Below are 12,365 nucleotides of genomic sequence, written 5' to 3'. Positions count from 1 at the left end.
AGAGCCGTAGAGGGTTCATCTGAAATGGCTGAATTGGATAAGCAATTAAGTGTGGTTAGGCTCCTTAATTTCTGAATGACATGTTAGAGTGATTAATTAATATTTTCGTCTAAATATTTGATTATTTGCAATTATAAAATTAATGAAACATCAGTTTGGCGTCATTTCCTAGAAGAAATTTGCCTTAATGGTGAAGAAATCCCAAACACCAGTCTTTGGGATTTTATTTTGGTAACCAAGTGCTAGTGATAGGCATGGTTAGAAGTATAAGAATATGAGGAAAGCAAATTCTAAGAAATGAGGATGCATTTGAAAGGCAAATGTTTCAAAGTACAAGTGGGAAGATATCGTCCCATTGTTGTTAAATACTCAAAACTACCACAGACATGAGTACATCATTCTATATTTCTATTGTCAATCCAAGTCGTCTGAAAACAAATGACTCGTTGACTAAAAGTTTTTGGTTTTTTCGTGGCACTTTCTTTGGATTTATTTTCTCTTACAGACCTTTCAGGGTGGGCCCTTAGGTTTTTGTGGGTCCTCGATTATATTTTTCTTTTTGTTACTTTTTGGATGGGCTTTTGACTCGGCAACCCTTTTCGTGTTAATATTTTATTATTTAAATTATAAAATTAATGAATCAGTCTTTGGAGTCATTTCTTTGAAAAAATTTGCCTTAATGGTGAAGAAATCCCAAACATCAGTCTTTGGATTTTATTTTGGTAACCAAGTGATAGGCATGTTTAGAAGTATAGAATATTAGATATCAGGTAGGTAAATTCTGCTAAGTAAGGATGCATTTGTTTCAAAGTACAAGTGGGAAACGAATCGGTGATTGAACCGGTCAGAGGTCTGGTTACTGGTTTGAATGGTCTGACCATTCGACTTAAATGATCGGTCCATTTTGACAAAAAATAAAAAAATTTAAAAATTGAAAAACGGTCCAAACCGTTTGAATGGTTGAAATAATTTAAACAGTTAATCAATCGTTACAACGGTTTATTGATCCAAATCAACGGTTTTGGAAGAAAAAGCGATTTCGGAGAAAAACAGAACCGATCATGTGACCGGTTCTTAGTTTTTCTGCCGTGACTATCCGATCCGATCCGATCCGGTTTTAAAAACAGTATTCTATATTATATATAGTCAATTCAAGTCATCTGAAAATAAATAACTCGTTGACAATTATAGCCCTATTTCTTAACTACAAGTTTTTTTTTTTTTTAGTTTTTTGTGGGTCCTTGATTGTACTTCTATTTTTCTATATTTTTTGGATGGGCTTTTGGCTCGGCAGCCCTTCAACTTTGCAAAAAAGGCTGTTTCGACTTTAAACAATGAAAAGGTCATTTTTATCCCTAAACTTTGATAAGAAAGCCATTTGTAAAGAAAAAAATGGTATTTGAAAATGGTGTTGCGTGTTGATAAATCCAATATACAATGTTTAAGTGACACTGTTAAAAGTTTGAAAAATGCCACGTTCAATCCTAAAGATTTTCCCAACTGTATTTACGACCCAATCCACACTGTATTTGAATCTGGGCGAAATATGAAATGGAATTGGGCAACTGACTGAGTATTTGGCCGAATAGTTTCACTGCCTGGGTTTAAAAATGTTACTAGATAATTGAAAAATCTTGGGTTGAACAATTTGACCGTCCAAAATTTTTAACTTGGTCAACAAATTGCTGACCTAAACTATTGAACCCCTAAACTATTTGATCCGATAAATGGTTTTTGGGTCATTTTTTTATTGTAATTATATTTTATTTTTTATTTTTCAAAATATCATGGATTGATCCATATTGGAACCAAACAATTGAATCATTGACCTAAGAAACAATGACCAATGTGGTCTTATTTTGGGTTGGTTTTTAAAACCATGCTTAATTGAATTAATTAATTTATTTAGATCAATTAACTTTGGTTATTAAATTTAATTAATTAACTTCGCTTCTTTAATTAATTTGCTTAATTCATTTAATTAACTTAATTATGTAAGTTAAATAATTTAACGACATTTATTTGGAGGTTGAAGTAATGCCATTTCAAACACCATCTATTTCAAGCATCATCTATTTTTATCAAAGCTTAGGATAAAAGATGACCTTTCCTATTCTTTAGGATGAAAATTGGTCTGAGGAGTTGTGAGAAGTAGGTTTCAGCAATTTACCCCGTTTTCAGTGATCTAAATGTGTTATTAAATTTCTTATACTGTTCATCAAATTTAATAAAAGTTTTATTAAATTTCGTGTGGTAGTGATCGAGGTACTAATGGGGCAGGAACGTGGTAAGATGTCAAGTCTGAGAGTCAATACGCGGTTACATGTCTATTCCAGTCAAGTCAAGTCAATACGCGGTGACATGTCTATTCCAGTGAAGTGGTTGGTCATTCTATTACGGGGGAATGACTGATCAGTCCAGATCAGAATTGTAAACTATGAGGGGCTGTCATTCAGAATTATACATTGGCTTGCAGAGTACTTGACCCTTCTATTATTGCATTCATGGATCACGCCTATAAATATGTTAGTTGTAGACGGGCTCCTTCCCTCATCAGTCACCACTGCTGAACAAAATTACATCAAAATTGCTTAGACATGGCAGCCAGACCAGTAGTTGTGCTTCTTTCTCTTCTGTTATTTGCCCTGGTTGTGAGGTCACAAGCAGGAGGAATAGCAGTCTATTGGGGCCAAGACGGAGGAGAAGGTAGTTTGGCTGATACATGTGCCACAGGCAACTATCAGTTTGTGAACATTGCCTTTCTAGTTGCATTTGGCGATGGCAAGACTCCACAGCTCAATTTAGCTGGTCATTGTGACCCAACCTCAAATGGTTGCACCGGTTTGAGTAGTGATATAAAAGCTTGCCAGAGCCAAAGCATTAAAGTGCTTCTTTCCCTTGGAGGTAGCAATGGAAGGAACTCCCTTTCTTCTGCGGATGATGCTCAGCAAGTCGCAAACTACCTTTGGAACAACTTCTTGGGAGGACAGTCAGATTTACGTCCATTAGGGGACGCTGTTCTGGACGGAATCGACTTTGACATCGAGGATGGCACGAACCAGCACTGGGACGAGTTGGCTAAGGCTCTTAATGGATTCGGTTCTAAGGTTTACTTGAGTGCTGCTCCGCAATGCCCCTACCCAGATGCATCGCTTAATGGTGCAATTCAAACTGGCCTCTTTGATTACGTCTGGGTCCAGTTCTATAACAATCCTCCATGTCAGTATGCCGGAAGTGCTGACAATCTTATAAGCGCTTGGAACCAATGGACCTCGTCGGTTCCAAATAGTCAGATCTTCTTGGGGCTACTTGCCGATTCAAGTGCAGTCCTCAGTGGCTACATCCCGCCTGACACACTAGTGTCTCAAGTTCTACCCTCTATTCGGTCTTCTTCCAATTATGGTGGTGTGATGCTGTGGTCCAAGTCTTCTGACAATGAGTAACGACCTGATCATTCATGATCTAACTCCAAGATCTAATAGAAAGAGTATCTCTTAAAAAATAAGAAAGCAAAAGAAAATTAATTCTTAGCAACAATTTCAGTGCCATTTGTAGAGGCCTTTTTAGTTTTTTCCAATATTTTCAACCCGTCATTGACTCGGCCAATTGAACCATCACCCAACCAGGATTCTAGGTCCAATTTAGTCAAGACCCGTTAAACGGTAAAAAACCATTGACTTGGTTAAGAATCGTTCGACCTGACCGGTTTGATTGTTGACCCGTTTGACCCAGTGACTGGGTTGCACATTGAACACTCAATGTATGCAAACTTTCGGAGGCCATAACTTTGCATTCCGATGTCTGAGTGGAGTGATTTGTTTTTTTTTTATTTTTTATTTTGGGTAACTATTTGAGATCTATGCATCCCTTAGGCACCTTGCCCCACTATTTTCATGAAAAAACCCCCTTTTTTGGCCTCAAATTGCAATTTTTAATAATTTTATAAAAACAATAATTAAAAACTGAGTTGAAAAACATAAATTAAATATAAAATAATACATATAACATATCTAAAATACATTACATAAATATATATAGGATCTCATTTTTTCTTTATTTTTAATAAAAATCTTTTATATTAAGAAGAATAAAGATGCATAACACATTAGTTGAGGAATTGTGAAAACTAGAATTCAACAATTTTACCCCGTTTTCAGTGATCTAAATGTTTTATTAAATTTCACATATTGTTCATCAAATTTAATAAAAGTTTTATTAAATTTCGCATATTGTTCATCAAATTTAATAAAAGTTTTATTAAATTTCGTATGGTAGTGATCAAGGTACTACTGGGGCAGGGACGTGGTTATATGTCATGTCTAAGAGTCAAGCAAGTCAAGACGTGATTACATGTCATCCAACAACTATTCCAGTGACGTGGTTGGTCATTATATTATTGCATTAATGGATCATGCCTATAAATATGTTAATTGTAGACCGGACTGGCTCTTTCCCTTTGGGTTTCAGAAGGATCAGGATGGTCTGATTAGGTTTTTGAGGGTGAGTTGGGGGCTCAGACAAAGGATTGGACAAAAATCAGGTACTGACAACTGCCCCTCTTTGTAGTAAAGGTAGTAGGCTACGGAACAACAAAGACCAAAAAAAGAACATGGAGATTTTTACAAAGGGTAGGCTTAGAGGATGGTCAAGGCAAGGAAGAAGGGTGCCCGTGCAATGACCCCTCCTAGGTATTAAGGAACCTTATGAAATCAAGGTATATTTGTCATAATGAAAAACACAAAAATGATGTTAGAAGAAATTAAAACAATTGAACATGTTAAAACTATTTACTTTGGGAAAAGTGACCCCTCCTAAAACAATTGCCACGTGTCAAGCTTTTTAGAAAATGAGAAGGCCACACTTGTCTAAATGGTGGTAGTGGGCTATAAGCTTTAACAGCAACTTCTTAGAAAATATCATGTGTCTAAATTTGAAAAAGCCACATGTTTGAATGATGGGGGCTGTAGCCTGAAAGCCTTAAATAGATAGATAGATATTAGATTTGCTTAAATTATAATATTATATTAAATATAATTTAAAAATAAGTAAATAATTAAATATTATAAAATGATACACACAATATGAACCTATGGCCACAGAGCACAAGACTGGATCCGTTTCCAACAAAAAATACACATCCAAAACGTTCCAACGTGACCTAACACCGCACATACTCTCGAACGAGTCTAGATCTCCTACCTATGAGAACTCTGCTCACGTTTATCGCGGCCACACATGGAGAACATCTCATCCTCTGCATAGTATTATGCAAGGGGAGATGTTTCCAATTCACAGGGGAGTAGCATTTTGTGGGTAGGTGTGGGCAGAGTTCTCGTGGGCAAGAGATCCGGAGTCCTCTCGAACATGGTGGGGAGTTGGGATCTCCTAAGAAAATCTGTTCCAACTCTTCCCAAATGTTGAAACGGTTTTTGTTGGAATGAGACTTAGGCTCCATGGTGGCTCCCAAATGTGCGGTCCTATTGGGAGACTCCGGATCTCCTGTCCACGATAACTCTACCCCTATTTACTCACAACATACTAGCCGCGTAAATTGAAAACATCTCCCATGCATAATACTATGTAGGAGGATGAGGTGTTCTCCATGTATGGCTGTTGATGTACCATTAGGGTAGGCTTCGGTTGAACAATTTTGTTTTGTTTTTTTTTTTTTGCTTGAAATATTCGAATGAGCATCTGTTGAATTTGAAATGACCCTTATTTTACGGTTTGTAGGTAGAGCCGTAGAGGGTTCATCTGAAATGGCTGAATTGGATAAGCAATTAAGTGTGGTTAGGCTCCTTAATTTCTGAATGACATGTTAGAGTGATTAATTAATATTTTCGTCTAAATATTTGATTATTTGCAATTATAAAATTAATGAAACATCAGTTTGGCGTCATTTCCTAGAAGAAATTTGCCTTAATGGTGAAGAAATCCCAAACACCAGTCTTTGGGATTTTATTTTGGTAACCAAGTGCTAGTGATAGGCATGGTTAGAAGTATAAGAATATGAGGAAAGCAAATTCTAAGAAATGAGGATGCATTTGAAAGGCAAATGTTTCAAAGTACAAGTGGGAAGATATCGTCCCATTGTTGTTAAATACTCAAAACTACCACAGACATGAGTACATCATTCTATATTTCTATTGTCAATCCAAGTCGTCTGAAAACAAATGACTCGTTGACTAAAAGTTTTTGGTTTTTTCGTGGCACTTTCTTTGGATTTATTTTCTCTTACAGACCTTTCAGGGTGGGCCCTTAGGTTTTTGTGGGTCCTCGATTATATTTTTCTTTTTGTTACTTTTTGGATGGGCTTTTGACTCGGCAACCCTTTTCGTGTTAATATTTTATTATTTAAATTATAAAATTAATGAATCAGTCTTTGGAGTCATTTCTTTGAAAAAATTTGCCTTAATGGTGAAGAAATCCCAAACATCAGTCTTTGGATTTTATTTTGGTAACCAAGTGATAGGCATGTTTAGAAGTATAGAATATTAGATATCAGGTAGGTAAATTCTGCTAAGTAAGGATGCATTTGTTTCAAAGTACAAGTGGGAAACGAATCGGTGATTGAACCGGTCAGAGGTCTGGTTACTGGTTTGAATGGTCTGACCATTCGACTTAAATGATCGGTCCATTTTGACAAAAAATAAAAAAATTTAAAAATTGAAAAACGGTCCAAACCGTTTGAATGGTTGAAATAATTTAAACAGTTAATCAATCGTTACAACGGTTTATTGATCCAAATCAACGGTTTTGGAAGAAAAAGCGATTTCGGAGAAAAACAGAACCGATCATGTGACCGGTTCTTAGTTTTTCTGCCGTGACTATCCGATCCGATCCGATCCGGTTTTAAAAACAGTATTCTATATTATATATAGTCAATTCAAGTCATCTGAAAATAAATAACTCGTTGACAATTATAGCCCTATTTCTTAACTACAAGTTTTTTTTTTTTTTAGTTTTTTGTGGGTCCTTGATTGTACTTCTATTTTTCTATATTTTTTGGATGGGCTTTTGGCTCGGCAGCCCTTCAACTTTGCAAAAAAGGCTGTTTCGACTTTAAACAATGAAAAGGTCATTTTTATCCCTAAACTTTGATAAGAAAGCCATTTGTAAAGAAAAAAATGGTATTTGAAAATGGTGTTGCGTGTTGATAAATCCAATATACAATGTTTAAGTGACACTGTTAAAAGTTTGAAAAATGCCACGTTCAATCCTAAAGATTTTCCCAACTGTATTTACGACCCAATCCACACTGTATTTGAATCTGGGCGAAATATGAAATGGAATTGGGCAACTGACTGAGTATTTGGCCGAATAGTTTCACTGCCTGGGTTTAAAAATGTTACTAGATAATTGAAAAATCTTGGGTTGAACAATTTGACCGTCCAAAATTTTTAACTTGGTCAACAAATTGCTGACCTAAACTATTGAACCCCTAAACTATTTGATCCGATAAATGGTTTTTGGGTCATTTTTTTATTGTAATTATATTTTATTTTTTATTTTTCAAAATATCATGGATTGATCCATATTGGAACCAAACAATTGAATCATTGACCTAAGAAACAATGACCAATGTGGTCTTATTTTGGGTTGGTTTTTAAAACCATGCTTAATTGAATTAATTAATTTATTTAGATCAATTAACTTTGGTTATTAAATTTAATTAATTAACTTCGCTTCTTTAATTAATTTGCTTAATTCATTTAATTAACTTAATTATGTAAGTTAAATAATTTAACGACATTTATTTGGAGGTTGAAGTAATGCCATTTCAAACACCATCTATTTCAAGCATCATCTATTTTTATCAAAGCTTAGGATAAAAGATGACCTTTCCTATTCTTTAGGATGAAAATTGGTCTGAGGAGTTGTGAGAAGTAGGTTTCAGCAATTTACCCCGTTTTCAGTGATCTAAATGTGTTATTAAATTTCTTATACTGTTCATCAAATTTAATAAAAGTTTTATTAAATTTCGTGTGGTAGTGATCGAGGTACTAATGGGGCAGGAACGTGGTAAGATGTCAAGTCTGAGAGTCAATACGCGGTTACATGTCTATTCCAGTCAAGTCAAGTCAATACGCGGTGACATGTCTATTCCAGTGAAGTGGTTGGTCATTCTATTACGGGGGAATGACTGATCAGTCCAGATCAGAATTGTAAACTATGAGGGGCTGTCATTCAGAATTATACATTGGCTTGCAGAGTACTTGACCCTTCTATTATTGCATTCATGGATCACGCCTATAAATATGTTAGTTGTAGACGGGCTCCTTCCCTCATCAGTCACCACTGCTGAACAAAATTACATCAAAATTGCTTAGACATGGCAGCCAGACCAGTAGTTGTGCTTCTTTCTCTTCTGTTATTTGCCCTGGTTGTGAGGTCACAAGCAGGAGGAATAGCAGTCTATTGGGGCCAAGACGGAGGAGAAGGTAGTTTGGCTGATACATGTGCCACAGGCAACTATCAGTTTGTGAACATTGCCTTTCTAGTTGCATTTGGCGATGGCAAGACTCCACAGCTCAATTTAGCTGGTCATTGTGACCCAACCTCAAATGGTTGCACCGGTTTGAGTAGTGATATAAAAGCTTGCCAGAGCCAAAGCATTAAAGTGCTTCTTTCCCTTGGAGGTAGCAATGGAAGGAACTCCCTTTCTTCTGCGGATGATGCTCAGCAAGTCGCAAACTACCTTTGGAACAACTTCTTGGGAGGACAGTCAGATTTACGTCCATTAGGGGACGCTGTTCTGGACGGAATCGACTTTGACATCGAGGATGGCACGAACCAGCACTGGGACGAGTTGGCTAAGGCTCTTAATGGATTCGGTTCTAAGGTTTACTTGAGTGCTGCTCCGCAATGCCCCTACCCAGATGCATCGCTTAATGGTGCAATTCAAACTGGCCTCTTTGATTACGTCTGGGTCCAGTTCTATAACAATCCTCCATGTCAGTATGCCGGAAGTGCTGACAATCTTATAAGCGCTTGGAACCAATGGACCTCGTCGGTTCCAAATAGTCAGATCTTCTTGGGGCTACTTGCCGATTCAAGTGCAGTCCTCAGTGGCTACATCCCGCCTGACACACTAGTGTCTCAAGTTCTACCCTCTATTCGGTCTTCTTCCAATTATGGTGGTGTGATGCTGTGGTCCAAGTCTTCTGACAATGAGTACAGTTCTTCTATTAGGAACTACGTTTGATTTCAAGTGCTGTTCTTCTTATTACATGCATGGCCTCATTGTTCTTGGTCCAAATAAATTTTAGTTTCTCCCTTCCAGTCAGTCTTCTTCCGAATATGGTGGTGTGATGCTGTGGTTCAAGTTTCTCCCTTCCAGTCAGTCAATTGCTGTTCTTACATGGCCTTCTTTTCCTGGTCCGAACAAATTTTAGTGTCTTGCTTCATAATTCCGTTAGCAATGTATGTTAGTGTATGAAATAAACGGAATTTGTTTTGGACTGTATTTTGAAAAATCTGCTAATGATGAATTTGCAATTTGTCAAATAAAATATGTGTTTGCAAGCGTCCGTGTTTATTCGCTAAATGTGTTTGTATTTGATTTGTTTACAAATCAGCAAATTAAAACAGTAAATAAGTGCCTAGTAGTTTAAAATGAAATTTCCCCCAAATTAAGTACACACATAAATCAAGATCGGCTTTTGCAAATCTCTATACTATTCACATAATAAGAAGATGCTGCAACCACCGTCTATCCAGCAGTTTTTATTTAATAAATGCCCACAATTCCAAACACCGCCAAAATCAATGGGTGCCGTACCTACCTCCCTCTCCCTCTCCCTCTATTGGCTGCTAAAATATTTAGAAAAAAAAATACTTAATTTTATTAAATTTTCTAATGTTTGATGGCAACTTGCATACAAACATGAAAGCTTGGAGTAATCAATCCAACTATCAATTTTAGGCTTATATTGAAATCTTGGAGACTTCGATGTAAAATCGTTTACCATTCCCGATATAAAACGGCAAGCCATTTGACTCCTTTCTTTTGATTCTCCAGCAAATTACAAAACAAAACAAAACAAAAACAATAAAGAATCAAGGTCTATCCAAGATTTGCGAGAAAATTGTCACATCGATTAGCCTCCCCCGTAGCAGTGATGCCATTTTCCGCAGCAGTTCCTATCAATGATTTTAGAAATTTCTCACCACTCAGCCTCCATGGAGCCAACCTATTCGAGCTCCATCTCATATTTGCGAGAAAATTATAGCGGCGATGCAATTTTACACACCGGTACCTGTCAATGATTTTAGAAATTTCTCTCTAATGACCACTCAGCCTCCATGGAGGCAACCTGTTTAAGTTTAGTAGATGAATGGTAGAAAGTGAATCAAATTTCAGGACAATTCTCCTTAACTCAAGGTCCCAAACAAGTCCTAACTAGTTTGAAAGTCCAAAGTTCAACCAAATCATTTGCAGTTCAAAGTAAGTCATGTAACCACCCCTCTAATTGCCCACATATTCCCCAGTACACCCCCCTCCTCCATCACTTATTGGGTAGCACAGTTGGTGTTGAACTTAATCCATTCTTCATCATCTAGCAGATCTTTTCTAGTTCTTGTTGTTGCTCCTATTCTCACAAGGGGATCCATAGTTTTGAGCATGTTGGAAGTTTTGGACAAATATTTTAGTCATGAGAACTGAATGTTTTGGGTCAAAGTCTGACGTTGAAAATCTTATTGTTCCTTTCCCTCGATATCTGCCAATAAAGGTAGCTAAACAAAGCCATGTTTTGATGTTTATAGCTTGCAATTTTACATTTCAGCCGGTCCTTTAAGTTAATATCAATGTCTGAATTCAGAATGCTATTAATTGGTAATTCACCCCCTCTGTTGAATTGGCACTTCCTAAGCGTCTATTTGGCATCGATGACGTTGCTCTAGAAAATGGTGGCACATCAGCGTCACATTGGAAAAGAACAATGCTCCAAGAAATATCTATTTGTTTGTAATCGTTTTTCCATAAAAAATGGTGTTCCAAGTCACGCTTTAAAAATCGAGAAGGCGTGATTTGGAGCAATGCCAAATTTGGCATTTCCTCATATTGCAGCACATTACCGTCAACAAGGACGTGATGTGGCAAAGACGTGGACTTCCTATAATGGGTACCAGTGCTGAAAACAGACATGGAGCAGTGGTACCAAACAGAAAGTGTTGTTGTTGCTCCAGGAAACATCTTACCTGACAGCAACATTTCCAAACAGAAAACGATGTTGCATCTGCAGCATTGATGCCAAACATATACTAAATAAGTGGTCTATGGTTTCTCGCGACATAACATCCACATGAAAAACTTAAATGTTGTTGGAATGGGATCAGCCATATGCTTTTGAACTCAGAGGAGGGGATATCCTTGACCTTTTTGGGCTTTGGGTTAGGAAGCGAGCCCTATAGACGAAGTTTTCCAAGTAACTCTAACAACCCAACAGTTAGTCCAAAGGTTTGTGTTTTCACTATTTCCAATGTTTTTTTATTAGTCCTTCCCTAAGGACTTTGAATCCTTTGCAAATTTCTTTCCAAATTCAATGTTTTCCACCCTATCTTCCCACCACCGCCACTGCAAGTTGCAGCGGTAGTTCTCTCTCTCCCCCTATCTTCCCGGTTATCTCTCTCTCTCCCTCCCTCCCCTGTCTTCCCACCACTGCCACCGGCACCACTACAAGTTGTAGTGGCAGCTAGCTCTCTCTCTCTCTCTCCCCCTGTCTTCTCTCTCTCATTCTCTCTCTCTCTCTCTCTCTCTCTCTCTCTCTCTCTCCCTGTCTTCCCACCACCGTCACCATCGCTACAACATGCAATAACGGTGGTTCTGTGAGTAATAATAATATTTTTATTAATTATTAATTATAAATAGTATGTTCTAGGTATAAAATAGTAAAATCAATAAATTTCATATGGTAAAGTGTTGATCCAACACAAACAAACTTATGGATTCAAATCCTCTAAAAAGTAGAAAAGCATTTATGCCTCTTTTCAGATTTCAGACACTTTTAATATTTTTTAACTTTTCAGATCTGATTTTCAGTTTTATCAAACGCCACTTTCATGTGATTGATATTTTTTTCAAATTCCTAAAATACTCTCTCTCTCTTTCCATTTCCATCTCTAGTACAAGAATCCAGAACAAGTTCGGAATCCACCTCCTTCTCTAGCGCCGATGTTTGTTCCCATGGTCACATCTAATGGGCTGATGTTACTATTCATCATCTTCAATAGCAAATACAAGTACAGTGGCGGCAACTAGAACTCTTTTCCCTTCCATTTGTTCTCTCTCCATTTTATCATCCTCTTTTCCATTCTTTCTTTTCCATTTACCCTCCATTATTCTTTCCTCCTTTATTTAGTCA

General features: G+C 37.0%; 2 protein-coding genes across 2 annotated transcripts; both read left to right on the top strand.

Moving 5' to 3' along the window:
- Positions 1-2,532: 2,532 nt before the first annotated feature.
- Positions 2,533-3,458, top strand: LOC148789831 (acidic endochitinase-like). Its single transcript, XM_088893533.1, has one exon. It carries the CDS (start codon positions 2,598-2,600, stop codon positions 3,441-3,443), a length of 846 nt encoding a protein of 281 aa, XP_088749659.1. The 5' UTR covers positions 2,533-2,597; the 3' UTR covers positions 3,444-3,458.
- Positions 3,459-8,269: 4,811 nt separating this feature from the next.
- LOC104591123 (acidic endochitinase-like) lies at positions 8,270-9,525 on the top strand. The gene has a single exon (XM_010249912.3). It carries the CDS (start codon positions 8,333-8,335, stop codon positions 9,203-9,205), a length of 873 nt encoding a protein of 290 aa, XP_010248214.2. The 5' UTR covers positions 8,270-8,332; the 3' UTR covers positions 9,206-9,525.
- The last annotated feature ends 2,840 nt before the right edge of the window (positions 9,526-12,365 follow it).

Source organism: Nelumbo nucifera, chromosome 8 (genome assembly GCF_055504915.1).
Source record: "Nelumbo nucifera cultivar China Antique chromosome 8, China Antique-T2T, whole genome shotgun sequence".
In the NCBI taxonomy this organism is placed as follows: Eukaryota; Viridiplantae; Streptophyta; class Magnoliopsida; order Proteales; family Nelumbonaceae; genus Nelumbo; species Nelumbo nucifera.
The sequence above is the reverse complement of the archived record's forward strand: the minus strand, read 5'-3'. Positions and strand labels throughout refer to the sequence as shown.